This window comes from Sminthopsis crassicaudata, chromosome 4 (assembly GCF_048593235.1).
Source record: "Sminthopsis crassicaudata isolate SCR6 chromosome 4, ASM4859323v1, whole genome shotgun sequence".
NCBI classification, from domain to species: Eukaryota; Metazoa; Chordata; class Mammalia; order Dasyuromorphia; family Dasyuridae; genus Sminthopsis; species Sminthopsis crassicaudata.
This window is the reverse complement of record NC_133620.1, coordinates 161,107,010-161,128,928: the sequence shown is the minus strand read 5'-3', so window position 1 is coordinate 161,128,928 and position 21,919 is coordinate 161,107,010. Positions and strand designations below refer to the sequence as shown.

At 35.3% G+C, this 21,919-nt stretch overlaps 1 protein-coding gene and 1 long non-coding RNA gene across 5 annotated transcripts in view; one reads left to right on the top strand and one right to left on the bottom strand.

Annotated features, from left to right (window-relative positions):
* The window catches only part of PDE7B (phosphodiesterase 7B), a 427,322-nt gene that overhangs the window by 239,022 nt on the left and 166,381 nt on the right, over positions 1-21,919 (top strand). The window contains exon 1 of one of the 2 annotated variants that reach the window (XM_074309764.1): positions 15,396-16,423. The exons of the other annotated variant lie outside the window; for it this stretch is intronic. Coding sequence (XP_074165865.1) covers positions 16,186-16,423 — 238 coding nt within the window. The 5' untranslated portion in view covers positions 15,396-16,185. Of the gene's footprint in view, positions 1-15,395; positions 16,424-21,919 lie in introns of those variants that run through there. 2 annotated transcript variants of the gene reach the window in all.
* Positions 1-21,919, bottom strand: part of LOC141565940 (uncharacterized) — a 72,753-nt gene that overhangs the window by 44,767 nt on the left and 6,067 nt on the right. For 2 of the 3 annotated variants that reach the window (XR_012489182.1, XR_012489183.1), the window contains exons 3-4: positions 14,319-14,376; positions 13,033-13,085 (exon numbers count right to left, since the gene is read on the bottom strand). This is a non-coding gene — a long non-coding RNA (uncharacterized LOC141565940). Of the gene's footprint in view, positions 1-7,620; positions 7,860-13,032; positions 13,086-14,318; positions 14,377-21,919 lie in introns of those variants that run through there. The other variant, XR_012489184.1, reaches the window with a different exon arrangement.

The following is a 21,919-nucleotide window of genomic DNA, read 5'->3' as shown; positions in this document are numbered from 1 at the left end:
ACGGACTAGAAACTTGCTAGGCTGACATAATTAATTTGATTAGTACTATTCAACTATCTGTGACTTCACTAATATTTATCCAGAACACATTTCTCTATCTATTCCACAAAGAAATCATGATAAAATTTGTCAAATGCCTTGCTCAAAGCAGAAGTTACATTAGTAAAGTTTTTCCTGGCAACTTTTTCTAATTTCCAATTAGAAGAGAAAACCAGGCCTTAAGACAGTCATATAGTTATCATAATATTTACTTTAGATTCACAAGCCCTGAGTTCTGATCTTGTCTTGCCAATAACACACTACACTGTTTTGAGCAAATTAATAAGCCTTTCTGCATTTGACTTTTTCTATTTATGAATTGAAAGAATTGAACTAAATAATTTCCTAGATTCTTTTTTAGCTGTTATAATTCTGATTTTTTTTCTTGCTTTTCTTTTACAGTATACAGGTTATAAGACTTAGAACTAGAAAGGAGATTAAAGACCTTTCAGCACAACTAACCTTAGTTAGTTGTGACAAAGGAATTAAGGGTTAATTTTATTGAATAAAATGTTAAAATAGAGATCTCCTAAAAGTGTATTGAGAAAAAAGTATTTCTGTAATCTTTAAATAAATAGTGAAAATTTTATCAATATTTATAAATTACTTCATGCTTATATATATATATATATACATATATATATATAATATGGGAGAGAGACAGAAAAAATATAAAAGAAAAGAAAAAAGAAGGAAGAAAGAAAAAAAAGGAATAAAGAAAGAAAAAGAAAAGGAGGAGGAAAGAAGGAAGGAAGGAAAGAAGGAAGGAAGGAAGGAAGGAAGGAAGGAAGGAAGGAAGGTAGGAAGGAAGGAAGGAAGGAAGGAAGGAAGGAAGGAAGGAAGGAAGGAAGGAAGGAAGGAAGGAAGGAAGGAAGGAAGAGAGGAAGGGAGGAAGGGAGGAATGGAGGGAGGGAAGGAGGGAAGGAAGGAAGGAAGAGAGGGAAGGGAGGAAGGAAACTGTCCCACCTAGTAAGTAATCAGGACAGATTTTGAACTTAGGTCTTTCTACCTTTAACTCTGGCATTCTTTCCACTATAATACCTAGCTGCCTCAAGCCACTTGGGTTTTCTTCCAATATTTGTATGAAATTACTTAGAAACTATAATGTAGACTTATAGAAATGAATTAGATTTCTTTTCAGTAGTGAAAAAAAACTTGGAAATATCTATTTTTTAAACTATTCTATTCAACCCATTTGTTAAATTGTTATTGCATAAGTAAAAAGGAAGGCCCCAAATTATTCAGTGTTCTGAAAATGAAAATATAAAACTTTGACAGTATCAGCACATTTTATTATGGATTTTACTGCCTTGGTATTATATAGTTTTAAGGAGTTTCCGCATTTTCACAGAAGTCTGAATTTCATGATCTTCCACAATATTTGTGTATAAGGATGGGCATATGTGTGAATATAATGTTTGATTATAGATTACATTTACAAATTATAGTTTATATATTATTTGTTATATATTGTTATAGAATATATAATTGGAGTAATCTCCCTAGACAAATATATGAAAGGAAAAATGTGATACAGTGAACCTATGGAAATAGAGGATTAAGTTCTATCAATTACCAAAAACTTTAATCTTATATTAGAGATTGCTAAAAATTCACTTTTCTGCATATAATTCTTTTTAACAAAACATTAGTTCTAATAATATACACTCTTCCTAACATAGCAATACACAAAAAATTGATAACATGCAAAACATTTTTCCTCACTAGTAATTTCCTAAAATTCTGTGACTTTTTGTGCTAACATCTCTATTTTTTAAAAAAATTGTTTCAGATAATTTCATTATTCATCACATATGAAATCTACAATAACCTAATATTTTATAGCAAATAAAATTCTTAAAAATATAACTTTTTTAACTTGAATCTTCCCCTTCACTGTGTCAGATGGTACTATGAAGACAGTACTATGTACTAATTATTGATTCATTAACACCACACTAGTGACAGGCAGAGACTGTAGACACTCTAGCAAGAAACTTATCCAACATCTTCATTTTCTCATTAACGTTCATCACTGACTTTGCACATTTGAGTTTAGGACCCAAAGGACTTACACCACTCTTCACAGTTACAATTACAATTCAAAAATTGAGTTCTAACAGCAAACAAGGAAAATGTGCAATAAATGCATGGGGGGCTCTTTATAGCAATAGGGTGAAAAAGATCAGTGAAGTGCTTAGTAGAAAACAAGCCTCTTCACAAACCTAGGCATATCCCTCCTGGCATTTTTTTTCTCTACTGTACATAGCCATGAAAAGTGTGTAAAAATCAAAATTAGTTACTAATAAAAATCATACTAATGCATGAAATCACAAGAGTTAAATGCACAAATGTTAAGTATTGACTATAGTATATATATCACAAGATATATTATTTTCTATATTATTTATAAATATTTATAAACATAAATATTTATAAATATAAAATTTATAAATATAAATTTTCTATATTATTTATAAATAATATATATGTAGCAGACTTTAAAGATAAGAACAGTAAATGTTAATAAGCAATGTTGCAAAAGAGAACTCATCTTTACATCGAGGCAGCTGGATAATATGCTAGAAAGAGGGCTAGACCCAGTCAGGAAGACATGAGTTCAAATCACAGTGAGGATATTGAATGATAATATTGAAGGAATATACTATTCCAAAAAAGACAATATTGACTTTATTTTTAAAATTTCTTTTCCATGTCATAGAGAAGCCAAATTGAAAGTCAAACTCTTTTGAACTGTGTGAGCTTGGTTAATCTTTGCCTGCCTCAATTTCCTCAGTTGTAAAAAGGAGAACAATTGATATATTTCTATAAGCTTCACACATTGCCTGACATATAACAGGTACTTAACAAATGCTCGTTTCCTGCTTTGTAGTTTACAAAGTTCTTTCACTTGCTTTCTCTCATTTTCCCTTAACAAACTTGTAAAGGAGGTAGTGCAGGTACAATTATCCCAAAACTGAGGAAATGAAACTTGTAAAAATTAAATGACTTGTCTGAGATTAGACAGTAAAGTTTCAGAGACATGTGAAACTAGGCCTTCTTGATCCAAGACCAAGACTAATTCTACTCCATCAAACTGCTTTTCAAAAAAAGTAAAAAATAAACTCAGCAATTGCACATTTTAAATAGTATCACATTTGTACTTATTTTAAGCACTTGTGTTCTAGTTTGTATTATGGTTATTCTTATGTGCATCATATAGCTCTTACTAGACTATAAAAGAGAGACTAGGTCTTAATTTCATTGTATCACCCAGTGTCCAGTTCAGCTTGTTACATATGCTTAATAAGTCTTTGTTGAATGAATGGGAATATTAAGCATGAAGAGAGAAATACTAAATTCAACTCAATAAGTACACAATAATATTTTTATTAATAATAATAATAACAACAGCTAATATGTATGTAGCACTTACTATGTGTCAGGCACCATGTCAAGCACTTTATAATTATTATGTAACTGGAATCTTCATAGCAAGTCTGAGAGAAAAGTATTATTATAATACTTATATTATAGATGGAGAAACTGAGGCAATAAAAAGAGATTAAGTGACTTGCCTAGGGTCAAATAACTAGCAAGTGTCTAAGGGCAGATTTGAACTAAGGGTTTCCTGACTGCAAACCCTGCACTTTAACCAAGGAACCATCTAGAGGTCTACTATCTATAAAAACATGGAGAATTTATTGAATAGTTCAAATGTACATATTAAATGTAATGCATGGAGACATAGTACATTCCAAATGAGCCTCAAAAAGTCACATTGAGATGATTGTAGGATCTCATACCCTAAAGTAAATCTTCCTAAACTATTTTAGCTCTCCAGAAATGAAATAGGTCACCCTGGAAAGATAGTGGGTTTCCCCTCACTGGAATTCTCCAAACAGAGTATGATAGAAGGGGGTATCATGGAAGGAATCAGGTTTCTATTGGACCAGATTACCTAGGAGACCTTCAACACCTCTTTTTCCTATTATGAGAGGACAATAATACTTGAGAGAGTCTAGAAAACAAATCTGAGATTTGTGGATTTTTTGATCATATAACCTGAACTTTTTAAGCTCTTTCCTTTCATTACACATTAGCATTCCTACAGATTACCAGGCCGTAAAGGCATTTATACATTGCAATGTAAGCATTATCTACATCCTTGTAGGAACCAGAAAATATAATGGGAAAAAAAACAACACAAACATCATGTTTCCAGTTAAGAACAGATGCCTTCATTTATTCTGGGCGTTCTTATTTAGTTAACAGTGCAAATTTTTAATCATCTAAATGTGCTGCCATTCCAGTTTCATGCTCTTGCTTACTAATCTTTCTCCTCCAATTTTTTTTCAACTGATTCCCAAGCAGGGCATTCCTTTTCCTGCACAGTCCCAGGAGTATAGCTGCATTAATTCTAGGTTTTACCTGATAAAAGGTAATGCTTATGATTAGTTTTCTCGGATAAATTTTTTTACAAGACTGATATGGAAGCACATTTCTCTGACTCAGCATCACTGCTGGGCCACCTACTATGGCTCTTCCTTCTATGAATGACCTCTTTATTTCGTTCCATCCTTCTATCTCTGTGGAACCATCTGGTTGCCATTCATTCTGTTACTGCCTGGAATCTTACGGTGGGAAAGATTGCCTGCCTTCATCCACAGCCTGATTCACACAGCTCTTTAATAAATTAAAAGAAGGGGCTGGTCTTGACTGGCAATGTTCCCAGTGATGGAGATCAAAGACACAGGGTTGTGTCTGTAATTCCGCCCTCACTGAAAATAGCAACAGGAGCTCAACAAAATATTGCTAAAGGAAGGCAGGGCAAGGAGAAATAGGCTTAACTAATTTGTGTTTGTGTGTGTGTGTGTTTGTGTGTATGTGTTTGTGTGTGCGTGTGTGTGTGTGTGTGTGTCAGAGAGAACTTTGGTGTGGATAGAATCTCACAAAGCTGTCCATCTAACCGGTAGGCTTCTGAGACCACACCATAAATATTTATTCACCAGAGTGGCTTGGGTTTGACATTCACCTTAACATGAAAGCTAAAGCAAAGGTATGAAGGCAGAAGTAAAACCCACAGAGTAACTCAGGATTATGAATGTTCTCCACCCCAGCACTCCCAACATGGAGGTTTAGCCCCTTCCTTTATCTCTTTCTTGGAGATGAGAGAGTATTCCTATTTTTTATGCAGGGTATTTTGCAAAGAAACCTTGGTATTTCTGCTCTGAAGATATCTGTAAATCTATTCGTTAAAGTTGGGGTCCTTCTCAACTCTTACTAAAATGATTCATATATATATATATGAAAAATTAGAGAAATCTCTTATGGAAACCATCTCTTATTTGTTCTGTATGGCATATGTAACAATTTCATGATTGTTATTTTATAATTATTAGCTTTCAGGAAATAATTTTAATGAAGGAAAAGAAGAAAATGGAATAATATTCTCCTTCACAATATAATACCATTCTTCTTCTCAAGACTTATATTAATCTCCAAATATTCTATGCCCTAGCTTCTTAAACTGTGGTTCACAGTCTCACATGGAGTATTCTAATTGAATGTGGGGGTCATGAAATTATAATTTATTATCAGTGGATGTTTGATTTGTATACCTATTTTATTTATCTATATATACAAGGTTGCAAAAAGGGGTCATGAGTGGAAAAAGTTTAAAAAGCCTTGTGTCTCTGCAACCACCAAGCTGGACAGCTATATGGTGGATAGAGTGCTGGGACCTAGAATCTTTATGAGTACAAAGCTGGCCTCAGACACATCTTATGGTCACACCAGCTGTGTTATCTTAAGCACATTACTTGATCTTGTCTACTTCAATTTCCTCAACTACAAAATGGGGATAATAATAGCACCTACCTTGCAGGGTTCTTGGGATTTTTTTTCTTTAATAGTATTTTATTTTCCCAAATACATGCAAAGGTAGTTTTCAACATTCACCTTTGCAAAACCCAGTGTTCCTAATTTTTTTCCTTCTCCTCCCATCTCCCCCCTTCCCAGTACTTCAAGCAATTCAATATGGGTTAAATATGTACAATTCTTCTAAATATATTTCCCTATTCATCATATTATCTCCAAAAAAAAAAAAACAGACAAAAGGGAAAAACACAAACAACAACAAAGGGTGAAAATCCTATGCTTTGATCCATATTCAGTCTTTATAGTTCTCTCTCTTGATGTGGATGGTACTTTTCATCAAAAGTCTATTGGAATTACCTTGACTTACTTCACTGTTGAAGAGTAAAGTCCAGTTCAATTGATCATTAGTTAATCTTGTTATTATTGTGTACCATAATTTCTTTGTTCGCTCGTTTCACTTAGCATCAGTTCATGTAAGTCTTTCCAGGGTTTTCTGAAATTATCCTGCTCATCACTTCTTATTCCATTACAATCATACATCTTAACTTATTCGGCCATTCCCCAATGATGGGAATCCATTCAATTCCCAGTTCCTTGACACTACAAAGAGCTGCTACAAACGTTTTTGCATATGTGGGTCCTTTTCCCTTTTTATGATCTCTTTGGGATATAAACTAATAGATACACTCTTATAGGGTTCTTGAGAGGATCATGTGAAATCACATTTGTATGGCACTTAGTACAATGCCGGTATAAAATATATATAATATGTTCATTTCCTTCTTTATCCATCCCCGCAATGGATTATCAGTGTGTTATCTGAACACTTCCTTCCTCTCTGACTTTGTTCAGATTGTTCCTACTTTTCCTTCTCTTTACTTGAACAATTCCTACCCATCTTCCAAAGCCCAATTCTACCATATCCTCTTCCTAGAGGAGAGTTGTTTGTTTTCCCTATATAGTTTTGTTTAGAGATTTTTTTAAAAATGCATATGCTTGTAATATTATGTAGACTATAATTCATTGAGGACAAAAGAGAATTCAAAGTTCTCCGTGGGGTAAAATGATGGGTTAAATAGAACGAAGTAAAATTGAATGGAAATAAATTACACTTAGAGAGAGATGGTTATGTAATGGATAGAAAACTGGTTTCAAAGAGACCTTCATAGTTCTGCTCCTGACACATTCTGTCTGTGTGACCTTGGAAAATCTACTTCCTCTCTCTGCTCAGCCAGGAAATTCTTTTAAAACTCTTAAGCTGAAAAGTCATTGCTGCTCCACATTTGTAAAGAGATTTTACTTGTGGGATATTCCCTACACCAGTGAAATCATAGTACCCAAAATAAATTACACTTCAGTGAAATCAGCTTCATAAGTACAGGATAGGAAAGGCATGGTTAGACAACAGTTTCTTTGAAAAAGATTTAGGAGTTTCACTGAATTGCAAGTTCAATGTGAGTCAACAGTATGACATGTCATCCCTTCCCCCCCAACATCCTCCCCCCCCAAAAAAAACTAACTCAATCTTAGTCTTCAGTAATAAAGGCATAGTGTCTAAAATGAGGGAGGTATTACTGCATTCTGCTCTGGTCAGACCACACCTGGACTACTGTGTTCAGTCCCCAAGTACCACATCTTAAGGATACTAACTGACTAGGATGTGCCCAGAGGAAAGTGACTAGAATGATGAAAGGACTGGCGATCAATTGAAGGAAACGGGAATGTTTATTTACATTTTGTTAATTTTCTGGTAGTTCATATGGACAGTTTTTATCTTATTAATAACCTCATTGATTTTTTATATATAATATTAGGAAGGAAAGAAATTTCTTATGCAGTTCCCAGTATTTCAGTGATGTGGCTTAAGTAATCTCTTTTCTAATCTTCTTGAGGTCTTAGCCCAGTCCAACTCTAAGCAGCTTTTAGCATTTACAAGTCACCTTTTCAAAAAATAAAAAATAAACACATTTTAAGTTTCTTATTTTAAGTTTCTCTTTGAGCATTAAATTCCCTTCCATTCTCTGTGGTTCTAAGAAGGAAACTGATAAATTGGGGGAGAACAGATAAGGACAATTCAAGTGATAAAAATTAGTTGAACGATAAGCTCCTGATAGAAAGGGTCATCCATATTCAGTGTGGTGAAATAATTACAGTAAGAGACCAGGGGACTCATGATCAGTGCCTTAAAATATGTAGAAGACATTACAGAGAACTCAGAAATATCCCATTTGTCCCCATGAACTACACAAGAAGTATTGGTTATAGTGAGGGAAACTCACAATACCTATCAGGGAATCATAAGCACAATCAAATCACTGGAACATACTGTCAAGAGGATAATAAACAACATCATTATGAAAATTCAGACTTCATTCTTTAGCCAAAGATCTCTGATTCAAATCAGAAAGCATTTATGCAGTATAGTGGACCCAACTAAAGCAAAAACAAAAATGAAATAGTCCCTGCCCTTATGAGATTCCTATGGTAGGGGGAGAGAAAGAAAGGAAAGAGAGAGGAAAGAACAAGAACAAGAAGAAGAGGAAGAAGAAGAACAAGAAAAAGGAGGAGGAGGAGGAAGAAGATAAGGAAAAGGAGGAGGAGGAGGGAGGAAGAGGAGAAAGAGGAAGAAGAAAAGAAAAGGGAGAAAAAGAAGAGAAGAAGAAAGAAAAGATAATTTGAATTTAGTTCGTTATCTGGCTTTTCATGATCCCATTTGGGGCTTTCTTGGTAAAAAAAAAAAAAAAAAAAAAAAAAAAAAAAAAAAAAATACTGGATTTGTTTCCCTTTTTTTCTCTAGCTCACTTTTACTTATCCAAGTCCACACAACCCAGATCACATTTGAACTCAGCTCAGAGCTCTATTCATTAATCCACTTTGTGCCAGTGTTGAGTTTGGTGAATAGCAATTAGGCCAGTTTGATGAGAGTGTAGAGTAATAAAGGGGATTACCATGATGAAAAGGCTAGTAGGTGGAGGAAGGGGTTGTGAAGTCAGATTGTAAAGGATTTTATATTCAAGACTGAGGAATTTGGTTCTTACCCCAAAGGCATGAGAGAGTCAACCATTCAAGGTTTTGAGGATGGTTTAGATTTTGGTTTTAAGAATATCATTTTGGCAACCATACAGAAGATGCTTTAGAGATGGAGGCCAGAGGCAGGAAAATTCATTTGGAAATCACTGCAATAGTCCAGATAAGAAATAATAAAGTCTTGAATTATGTTGTGGCAATATGAATGGAGATGAAAGGATTGTTTCAGAAGATACTATGGGTTTAGCACTACATTAATTGGAAGGGGAGGGGAGGAGACAGTTGGGGGGGGGAAAACAGAATGACTCAGTGTTATGAGGTTAAGTGACTGGAAAAATTGGTTGTACCCTTCACAGAAATGGGAGCTTTTGGAGAACAAATGAGTTTGGAGTGGGGAAGGAGGGAAATAAAGTCTGCCTTAGATAGAGTTTGAGATTTCATTGTGATACCAGATGGAGATGTCTAGCAGGCAATGGTGAAGTGGGGTTAGATTCACTTAATAATTGAACTGTATCATAGAAAAGAAGCACATTTTCCCATAAGTAAACAGATGATCATCTTATACTCTGCCCTTGTCATACCACATTTGGAGTATTGTGTTTAATTCCAGTTTTATAAAGGATATTTAGTAGCTTAGTAGCATCCAGAAGTAGACAACCATAATGATTACAATGCTCTAAATCCATGTCATATGAGTACTGGTTGAAAAAAATTAAAAGGTTAATCCTAACGAAGAAAAGATACTGAGGGGATGTGGAAGAATATGTTAAGTATCTTCAAATATTTGAAGGCACATCATATATCAAAGATGATTTGACTTATTTTGCTTATTCCTACTAATAATTAGTGGGAAATATGAGGAAAACTTGGATTTAATGTCAGGGAAATTTTTCCTAACAACTAGAGTATCCAAGAATGAAATGAGCTTCAAGGCTCTCCTTCATTTGATATATTTTAACATATTCTGAATGATCACTTGAACAGTATAATGTCAAAGGGATCCTTTTTCAGTAATAAATTGGAACAGGTGGCAAATGTTGTTTCCCTCTCTGAAATTCAATTATTCAGGGATTCCCATGATTATGTTTAATACATAGATTTGAAGTCACTTTGAAGCTAAAAACCTTCACTAGAATTCATTTAAACTAGGTCTCTAGATAAGGCTCATGAAATTTGTTATATAACAGTTGTGCATATTGTGATATCCTCATTGACTTCACATTTCTTCAGTCTTTCTTCCTATTCTATCCTACCCACTATCCCTTATTGTTCAAAATTCTCCTCTCCCAAGAAGTCTCCCCTTTCACATTTACATTATTTTGGGACTCTCATGTGAAATATGGAACAATAAAGTAAGACTTATTTGAAACATTCTATATTTTAAAGGGATAGCAACTGTACATGGTAGATTTGCAGTTTCATATACAACCATCTTTTTGTTTTATTGTGCTGTATTATGGAAATGTGTGTTTTGTTCCATGAATTGGAAGTAAAATAAATTTGAAATATGAAAAAGGAAGGAAGGGAGGAAGGGAGGAAGAAAGGAGGGAAAGAAGAAAGGAAGGAAGGAGAAAAGGAGGGAAGTAAGGAGGTAGGGAGGAAGAAGGAAGGAGGAATGAGGGAAGGAAGGACGAAAGCAAGAAAGAAAGGAAGAAGAAAGGGAGGAAAGGAAGGAAGGAAAAAGGAAGGAAGGAGAGAGGGAGAAGAGGAAGAAAAAAGGGAGGAATGGAGGGAAGAGAGGAAGAAAGGAAGGAAGGAAAAGGGAATTAAAAGGGAAGGAAGGATGGAGAGAGGGAGGAAGGGAGAAGAGAAAGGAAGGAAGGAAAATGGGATGGAGAAAAGGGGGAGAGGAAAGAAGAAGGAGAGAGAGGAAGGAAGGAAAGGAAGGAAGGAAGGAAGAAAAGAAGGAAAGAAGGAAGGAAGGAAAGAAAGAAGGAAGGAAGAAACAAAGGAAAGAAAGAAGGAAGGAAAGAAAAAAGGAAAAATTTGTTTGACATTCACCCTTCAGAACTTGGAGAAAATAGTATATTAGGGATAGAAGGTTTGTGAGCCTCATTATAAGCATACATGCACAAGAAAATATGGATGTTGGGTAAAGGGAGGAGGAGGAAATTGGTTTGCTTTTTTATTGAGGTGGCAGGTGCCAAGGCTAAATAATAAAAATAGAAGCAAAGGAAAATTTGTTGTATTTCCATGTGTGGTGTTTTACAATCAGAAGAAAACTCAGAAACCACTTATAAAAAGCTAAATAAGGGAGGGTAAGATGAGCATCACAGATTGAGCTAGCAAATAACTAGTTAGGAAAGGGAGGAACAAAGTAATAGAAGAGAGTAGAGCAAAGTAGAGCAAATTAAGTTTTTCTGACATTCCCCACACACACCCCAGCCTTTGTGTTTCTGGACTGATTTGTTGTGGGAGAATGGTTGGAGACAGTAGATTTGGCATTAGTCAGGGAAGCTAAGAGCCAGGAGAAAGGTCTGATGCCAACTAAAAACCCTGGCTTCTTTCTTTAAAGAAAGAAAGGGGAAGTAATGGGGTAGATTGGGATAGGGAGAAGAGGTATTGAGGTTGAAGGCAGGGAAAGGAAAGAGTCTTTCATGCAGGGAAAACCAGAGCACTGGGTTAATGAAGGCCAGGCAAGCTCCAGGAGACTGGAAAGAGACCCGTAAGGTGCTTCCTCCACTGTCTGGCACTAAACCAATTGCTGGCATTCCTGCTGCTACTGCCATTCATGCATAGCTTCAGAATGAATAAGAAAAGAGGGAATATTTAAAAGACACCTGTTGTGAAATTGGAATGATGACTCTGTCACCTTGTCTTTCACCTCTCTTTCAAGCCCCCTTGCCCCTCTTCACCCCCAGCCCCTACCCAGTTTTCAAGTAGCTGTGGAAATACACAGTCTTTTCCAGTTCGTGAGACAGAGTGGGATTTGCTTACTTGCTGGCATTGCTCCTTTGAGATTAGTTAAGGCCAGAGTGATTACATTTCTATTTCTCCAGAAGGATGTTGGAGGTTGTTGGGCCTTCTTTGGTTTAGAGTTCATCAGTGTGATAGAAATTCCCTCCCCTATTACTAATCTGAGTTGATAAGAGCTGCAACTATGAAAGGAAAACCAAGCCAAGCTAAGTGCCTTCACTGTTTCATCCCTCAGAGCAGTCCATGGGAGAGGAGACATAAGGCCGTAGAAAACACAAGCAAACTAGAAGCTTAAGAACTGGGTTCAGGTCCTGACATTAACTAGACACACAGCCCTAAGCAAATCATTCATATTCTCTTAAGTTCACTCTCCTGATAAACTAGCAGCCTTATTGTGATAGAAGCACTGTGTATCTTAAAGTGCTTTATAAAAGTAGCTGTTATTTAATATGAATATTTGGGTTTCTGGAAGGAATTATGCATGGTATTGGGCTCTGTGAAAATTTCTACATAAACTTAATCATTATACATAATTCTATACATTTCTACATAAACTTAATCATTATCATTAATCTAAAGAGATGATAAAAAACACAGGTTTGATATTTATAGAAAAAAATTATATCATTAAAAGCATATCACATCAACACACTTATAATAATATTTATTGCAATCCTATTTTTCAAGTTATTGAGTTAATGACATAACAGTGATCATAGTAGACACCCTCCCTCCTTACAACTTACATGAAAAATAGAAGCAAAATTAATCTTAGAGATTCTGCCAAGAAAGTAAATTCCTAAATTTGTCATTGCCTGATTTTTTTCTTCTTCCTTGCATCCTGCTATGGTGGGGTTACTGATTTTATTCTTTATAATTACCAGAGGAAAGAAGTGTGTTAGAACTGAGTATGCAGTGCCATTATCATTGGACTTAGTTTTCATTTTATCTTCTTTTACATGGAGAAAGAGGAACAATTCTTTGCCAGAAGCAATGCTCAAATTTACTTATGGTATCTGGAAAGAAAACTCTATTTTGAGATTCTGCATATAATCCATATGAAATCTTATTATTTTGTGGCATCTTAATTTCAAAACTCAGAACACATAAAAAAAATTAAATCATCCACATAGATTAGAAGACTCTTTATATGGGATTACTTCACCATACCTCTCCATAGTTCATCTTCACTAATTTCCTTCTCCAAGATTTGGCCCAAGTTTCTAGTAATGGAAGAACAAATGAAGAGGAGGTCATGTTTTATGTGTTGTTATTTTTGTTGTTGTTCTGTTTTGTTTTGTTTGATACTGATCATCACAACTTAGAAAGTAGTGAGTATCCAATATCATTGAAACTAGTTAAGAGAAAAATGACTGAAATTGAAAAATTAGTCTCAGACAAGTGATGAAATGCTGTCTGTTTATCTGAAGCTTATTTGAACCCCCCCAATCTCTTGGGTCTGAAAAGTTGAGCCAAAAAATCTCTTGAGCCAGACTTTCTCGCAAGATTTCCTGTACTTCCTGTTTCTAGATGAGCCAGAAATACCACGAGAATGACTTTTCTCGTGGTATTTTTGAACCTCTAGTTCAGGATGAAGACGATGTAAGAGCCCTTTCCCTAATTCTCACATAAGAAAGAGAGAATTCTTAAAATTGATCAATTTCATTTCTCAAAACTTCAAATAGCCTTAGTTCCTCCTCAGGAGTAACAACTGAAATTGATATTCATTGTTTTCTAAATCACTACATTCAACCCTCTTATTAAGGGCTCATCTTTAATGATCTTATTAATATAAAACTTCTCCAAGAATTTTTTTGTGAGGAAATGTATAGAACAATTTTTAAATTACCATGGAAATTGTATAATCTTGGATAAATGAAAATGCCATTCTTGTACAAAGTTGCAACTAGAGAGCTATATTAATGCATTAGACTGTGTGACATATTATATCATATATTTGTTTTCTTTGTTCTTAATCCCTTTGTTCAAAGAGTCAGGATATCCTGATGCTCATGGCTATGGCAAAATAACTGAACAAAAATAAAAACAGTCAGATGCTTAGGAAGGCCTTGGATTGGTATCATCAGGGAAGTTTGTGAAATAAGTTTAAGATCCTATTCAGATAAAATGCAAGTGAATTCCATTACTTTAAATTAAATTTTTAAGAAATATAATTTCTAGAAGGTTTTAATAGGAATGGTAAAAGTGGCAATCTGTTTTTTTAAAGTAATAAAAGTATAAAACTGGTACTTGACACTTCTCACCTCTGCTTGAGGAAAAAAATGAGAAAAACTTAAATTCAAACTTAAGTTACGCAAATGCTTATGTATATAAATTCATAAATTATATATAAGCATAATAAGTACTTTAATAAAATTTTGATCACAAATTTCACAAAGGGGAGGTACCTAGTCCCTTTTTCATATGTTTATACTTTTATATTTCAGCACACTCACTTGGATCTTCTTCATCTATGAGGAAAGATAGAGCTTGTTTGCCAGTGTACTTTTCCATCTGGAAAAAAAAAAAGGGACAAGTCACTAAATTCAGTGTGGAAAAACCAAACTTATTAGCCATGGGTTGAGAGGAATAAGAATAATAAGAAAACATATTAAGGAAGCTTTCAGCAGCCTCCTTTAAAAAGAGAGAAAGTAAAAACAAAACAGTGTCCCGAAGGTCTTTCTACTCCTCTCCCCTAAATTTCTCCACTCCTGAAGAAACATCAGATGATCATATGATAAACCAGTCGGAAAAGAAATGTAGACAAGGAACGACTGATTGTACATCAGCAAAAGAAAATGCCAAGCAAAATAAAGCATTTTGCAATGCAAGGATGCAAGGGGAAAGACATAATATGCTACAGGAAAATAAGGAATGTCCATGTGAATACTCAGGTTCAAAATGTTGCTATAAACCCTACTTGCTGGCAGAAATGCCAGATACAATACTGCCTCGTTTACATTTGTGTCCAGAGCCTTTCAAACTAACTATGGGGTGTGTTCTTTTTTTTTTTTTTTTTTTTTTTTTTTTTTTTTTTTTTTTTAATATTGGCTTTTGATTTCCAGGGTTAGTGCTTATATCCCTAAGCTGCAGGGAAATTGTTAAACTCATCCTGAATGTCCTTAAATGAACCTGTCTCAGGTAGAGCTAGCCCCATAGTTCTGGGGCCGGGATCCGAAGTCCAAAGTGCTATCTCCTGGGAAAGTGACTTTCTTCAGCAACTTTTCTTCCTTCCGGACATGCTCGTGTCTTTTTCACTCTTTCACATGTATTTTATAACTTTGCTACTTTTCTTCAAAACGGGAGTAAATCTGTCTGAGTTATTTGTTCAGATTACACAACAGCAGTGGACTTATGCATTCAGATCTTGATGTTTCCCTAATTCACTTCTTTCACAGTTAGCTTAGGAATGTGAATCAATGTTATTCCCCTTCCAGCTGAAGGGCAGCTGAGGTTACAAAGGGATTTGACTAATAGGTCAAAAACCCCTTTAGGTTTACTGAGAACCAAGGGACAGCAAGGAGAAGAAATGGGAAGTGGGGGGTGGGGGGAGAAGGAGTTACTGTATTTAATTGTGTTGCTGTGGATAAATTCAAACAGCTTTCTTAATATCTTCATCATAATGCAGTCATTAGTGGAAAGGAGAGAGATGGCCCCCTGCCAGGCCATCCAGAGAGAGGCAGCTGTGAACTGGTTCGGCTGGACTATTCAAGCTTCCTTCTGTTTATTGAGGACTCCTTCAGGCTGCAGGGCATGGTTTGGTGAAGTTTTTTTGGTTTACTAAATCAGTAGCTGTTCACCTGAGAACCTCAGATAACAGACCTTTGTGATGCAATAGGAGGATGTAGGAGAGTTAAACCCCACTTTCATGAAATTCTCTGGTGCATTGTAGCAGTTTGGACGATCTTTGAGGGGAACCAAAAGAAAATAAAGATTAGATAAATGAAGAAGGGAAAAGGAGAAAAAGCAAATACTAAACCTCAGTGGCTTTTTTCCCCTGCTGTCATTCCAGCTGTAGCCTGGGATTAATTAAGTGTTGTGAACTCAGTGCCTGAGAGAGAGCGGGGGAAATGCATTCTATCTCTAAGGAAGAAGTACAGTAACTGAGATCGCTCACCAGTGAGGAGTCTTGGGAAGTAAATCTCTCCTCAGAGTTTGTTGAAAGACTAAAGGGGCAGTGCTGCTGCCTGCCCTGCAGGGCTGGAGAAACCTTCCCTTTCAGTCGCTGGACATGATTTTTCTCGTGTACGTTTTCCCGTCCCCGTGAAGAAGCTCCCTTCTGGCTGCGGCAGCGGCAGCAGCACCTCTGGAGAACAGGGCAGAATGCCTGTGCTAGATCGATGTTTTAACTCGGCAGAGCTGGGCAGAAGGTGGACTCCGCGGGAAGGTCTGCTGCCCTCTTCCATGGGCAGCCGGCCAGACTATCAGCAGGGACCATTGACCTGGGAGCTGCCAGAGATGATCAGGATGGTAAAGCTTGTTTGGAAATCCAAAAGTGAGCTGCAGGGAACCAAACAAAGAGGGCTTCTGGAAGCCGAAGATGCTGTCAACAGCTTCTCAGGTAACTTGAATTGTAGGGTGTAAAACGTGACAAGGACAGATCTGTCAAGTTCCCGATTCCTTCTATATAGGAATCTGACTAGGGTGGAAAGGGGGCTGAGGTGGGAAATAAGCAGAAGGACCAAATGTGTACCGTAGAGAACTATTGGAAACTAGATTTCAGAATGCATTTTAGAGTATGGAAAGTTAAGTGAATTTCTGAAAGAACCTTCTTAGACTGTTTGGAGAGGTTCTTTATGTAAAAAGTAATGTATTTTCCCATAATTATATAAAACCACAGTAGTTTATATTGGCTTTCATTCTAGTCAGAACCCACATACTTTGGGGGCAAGTTGCTAATCCTCTTTTCCTTAGCTTCCCCTTTGGGGAAATAAATAGAGCACTTGGATACCCCAGGTGCAACCAGGAAAAAAAAAAAAAAAGCTACCAGTATCAACCAATCAACAATCATTTATAAAATGCCCACTATGCTTTGGACATTGTGTCCAGTGGTGGGAATGCAAAGGCAGAAATGAAACAACAATTAGTACGCTCGATTAACTTTTATTCTATCATATTAAACCACATATACTTACTTGAATATGTTAAAAAAAATTTAGATTTAAAAAAATTTTTTAATAATAATAATGGTGCAAATAGCTGAGAGAATCAGGAAAGTCCTCACATAGCAGATAACATTTGAGCTAACCTTTGGGGAAAAAATTAACTATTTGAAAGAAGGTTGTTCAAGTTGTTATTTTTTTTTCCGTTTCATATTTGGAACAGTCACTTAGAACTTTATGGTGTTTAAGAAAATGAGAACAATAACAATTTTACTAAGTATGGACTCTATTTTTTTTAAACATCATCTAAGTGACACAAGCACATAATCAATTGAAAATTTGAAAAACCAGCTGAAAAGTTCTTTGCCTTAGGTGAATGCGAACAAGTGGAAGGAAATGAGAATAGAATTGGAAGAAGGAATGTGAAGGTGAGAATTTTTAGAGGTGGGATGCTCTGGGAGGTTGGGGTCAGAGAGGTATAGATATATAAGGAAGGAGCAGGGAAGACTAGTAGTTTAGTAGAAGATGATTGGTCATAGGTTCACAGATTTAGAGCTCAGAGGGATTTTACAAGTCATCACTCATTCATTGTCCAGATGAGGAAGTAGACATGAATGGTGAGTAATTTGCCTAAAGTCACACTGGGAGTAAGTAACAGAGCTGGAATTTGAACTAAGGACTTTGACTCTTAATTTCATATTTATTAAATAGTTATATATGATAAAAGCATATGACCACAAATTCTCAGAATAAAAAAAATTAAAAACACAAATTTTCAGAATGAAAAAATGACCTTAGAGCTCAACTACTCTGTTATTTTACATATAAAACAACTGAGAACCAAAAAGTTAAATGTTCTTCCCAAAACCAAAATTATTAAGTGACATCTAGACTTCTTCTATAGTATTCTTTCTACAATATGTTTTCACAACACACAAATAAAACTTGTCTTTAATAACTCAGTGGAGGCATAAATCCTAAATCTGAACTGACAGGATATGAGTTCCAATCCCAATTTTACTACATGTGTGGGCCTCAGCTTCCTCATCTATAGAATGAGAGGTTTGGGCTAAATGGTCTCTAAGGTCTCTTCCAACTCTAGATCTATGCTACTATGATTCTATAGTCATTTGTGTTTGAGTACTCAATAAATTAAATTAAAAAAAATAGTGTAAGAAAGGAAAAGACTCAACAAAATGAATCTAGTCTATGGTAAGCACTGAGTAAAAAAGTCAGTAGTTGGGAAAGAGAAGGGAACTAATGAGATTTTGAGGTTTGTGTGGCAAATGGGAGGTGGATGATCTAGGAAGATGGACTTTGGTCAAAAGAAATGAGCTAATGTGAAAGCGAGTACAAATTTCTTCTGAGCAGTACAAGGAAAATTGAAAAATCTACCTAGGCAAGAAACTGAACCCAAGTCACATGACCTAGGATAACTCGCACTTGGTTTATTCCAACTAATGACACAAGCATAGCTCACATTTCAGACTACACCTTGAAAACCAACCCATTCAAGCAAGTGTTGGTATGTCTATGTGTACGTGTATTTTTGTATTGCTCATACAGTGTGCTACTGAGTGCCAAGTTCTTGGTAAAATAAATAAATGAATGAATAAATAAATTTAAAAATCCAGTAGATAGGAAAGGGAACTCCAGGAATTTTTGAAGACTTAAAGAGAAGTTTTCTGGATTGAATGGGAGTAAACTTGCTTCATTCTCAATATGTATCTTGCTTTTTAACTCTTTTTTTCTCTGGCATGTTCTTAAATAAGAGAGAAGAGAAGGGAAGAGGAAGAAAAAAAATGGAATAGGGGAAAGCACTTACTATGTGACAAGCCCTGTCCTAAATGCTTTAAAAATATTATTTCAGTAGATTAAATTATTGAATCTACCTTTCCCTAGGAACCTGTCCAAGCTCTTACTTACTTCCAGCTGTTTATTCCTTCCCTCTGGGATTGTCTTCCACAGACTCTATATGTGTTGTATGTACTTAGTTATTTATCTGTTGAATATAAATTAGAATATAACTTACATTAAAATGTAAGCTCCTTGAGGGAAAGATTTTTTTTTGCCTTTTTAAAATTCCCAATGCTTAGCACATAGTACTTGGCATATTGTCAGTTTCTAGAGTGAATATGTTCTCTTCTGTTATTCTGTGAGGATGCCACTTCAAATCTATGCTTAAGAGACAGCATTTAAACATAAAATATGTTTCTGTTTCTCTTCCTCATCCCTGTCTTCTTATATTTTGTGAGAGACCTTTCTGGAATGTTTGTAGGCAGTAATTTAGAAATATTACTGTGGAATCACCAAACTCTGGAGAGGGAGCCTAAGATTTAAATTGGAGACACGTTTTACAGAGGAGAAACTCAAAGTGTAGTGTAAGGTCAAAAGGCCACAAAGCACAGTGGGAAGACAAAAGAGTTGAAGATTTACAACCAGGTTTTCCAATTCCAAACCTTTAGCTCCTTCCAGGACACAACATTGATTCTGCATGGAATCAAAAAGTTGTATCCGTTTCACATTAAGGGTCTTTCTGCTACCTGTGTGATCTTGGGCAAGTCAAGCATATGGCTTCTCTGGGTTTCAGTTTCCTCACCTGTTAAAGGTTGGCTTTGGACTAAATAACTTCTAAGATACCCCTCTAATTACTGATTCATCTTTTGCACTTATTTTTGCCCACCAAATAACCTCTCTGAGACTCAGTTTCCTTATCTATAAAGTGGGGATAACATATCCCTAGTACCCAAAAGTTGTGAAGCTTTAATGTGATAATGTATCCCAAAAGTTTTGAAAACTTAAAAGTGCTATATATACTTTAGTATTGTTATATCAAACTCAACATACCCAAAACAGAACTCATTTTCTTTTCCCCAAAACAGCTTCCAAACTTCCCTATTTTTTCCAAAGATATAACCATCCTTCCAATTTCCCAGAATCAAAAATTATCCTCAATACCTCATATATAACAAATAATCAAATCTTGTTGTTTCTGCTTCTATATCACCTTTCTATGTGACTCTGCTCTACTTAACTCATATCCTTGTTAATTCTCATCTAGTTTAATATCCTTGTCTCATCTAGTTTATTGCAAGTCACTTCATTGGTCTTCCTGTCATAAGGTTCTATCTTTTTTTCACTCTAGCCTCAGCACTGTCATTAAAGTCATTCTCCTTAACTGCAAATATAACCATTATCAGTACCCTACTCAGAAAACTTCTGTAGCTTCTATTGCCACTAGAATCTAATATCAACTCTTCTGTTTAGCTTTTAAAGTCAATCACAACCATGCCTCCAACCTATCTTCCCAACTTCATTGGTACCCTACAATACAACCAAACAAGTCTTTTCAGTTCCTTTTGTCTTTGTAACTTTGCAGTGATTTTCCCCAATGCCTGCTATCCCCTCCCTCCTTATCCCACTTCCTAAAATCTTTCTTTCTGCAAAGTATAACTCAAACAAGACCTTCTGCCTTTCCTGAATAATTCAAATTGGCTAGAACCTCCCTTCCAAACTCCCTTATATTTAACTTTTTAAAATATACATATATATGTGTGAGTATGAATGTGTATATATATACAGATATATTTATATGATATGATAGCTATATTATATATATAGCACTATATTATATTTAGACCATATAGCAAGTCAAAAGTGAATTTTCATATAGTTGAAGCTATTTGATCCTAAATACTAAGTACATAAACTAAAAAACTTAAGTGAAATTTCTTCCAAAGTGACAGTGCCACATAATAATAATATGCAAAGAGAATTCAAAGTTAGTTCAGCTTCTGACTACTAAAATACATGATATCAGAAGTTCACAGTTCCTAAAAGATTCCTGATTATAAACCTTTCAAAACTGCACTGACTTTGTTAGATCATCTATCCTGCCTAAAATGACTTCCCCCATCACTCTCAATTTACCAATTTATATTCTTTAGGATCCAACTTGAGACCTAGTTCCTACATGAAGTCCTCTTTGAGTGCCCTTGACACATTTTTCCCCCTGAATACCTCTATTACTTATAATCTGTTCCTCCTTAATTATATACTACCTGGTATTTATTGTTTGTTGATTGTTTCTTATGTTCAAGTCTCATTTATCCAGCCATGTTGATAACCCAAAGGCCAGGACTACACTTACTCCTCTCATGATTTTCCTTATGGTGTTAGACAACTCTTAAATAAACACTAGAATCACAGTTTTTAGAGTTTATTTGGTCATTAATAATAATAATACCTAGCATTTATATAGGGCTTTAAAGTTAGCAAAATAATATTATATCTTCTGATCCTCAAAACAAGCTTGGGAGATAGATGTTATTAAGTATCCTATTTTACAGATAAGGAAAATGAATCAAGAAGAGGATAAGTGACTTGTCCAGATCATACAGCTAACAAGTGCCTGAGGTTATATTTGAACTTAGATCTTCCTTATTCCAAGTCTAGCCCTCTAATACCCTATAGGTTAAGCACTTAAGCTTTGGTCTCAATCAGTTAAATAGAACTAAATTGAATTTAGTTAAATTGAGCCTTTAGTTGCATTTTTTATTTAAGCAAATTGCTGATGAGAAAAAACCAAGGCAGGTGACATATATAACTAAGTTAGAAGAAGTCACAAATGGTTTTGGAATTGAAAACAGATCCATATAAATGGTATAATAGGTAGTGTTTATGTTTTTGGTTTTGGTCTATCAAAATCCATTTCACAAATGAAGAGAAATTATCTATTAATTGTATAATACCTGGTATATAGCAGGCTCTTAATAAATGTTTATTGACTGACTAAATATTTTACTTTGGTTCTTCACTGTATGGTAGTAGTGACTTAAAGTTCTCAAAGGACATACTGGTTGAGCACCAGCTCTGCTATGTCCTTTTAAGCTAGAAAAACCTTGACCTAGTGGTGAGTTGTATGTCTGATATCTGTGGGTCACCTCAGCACAATT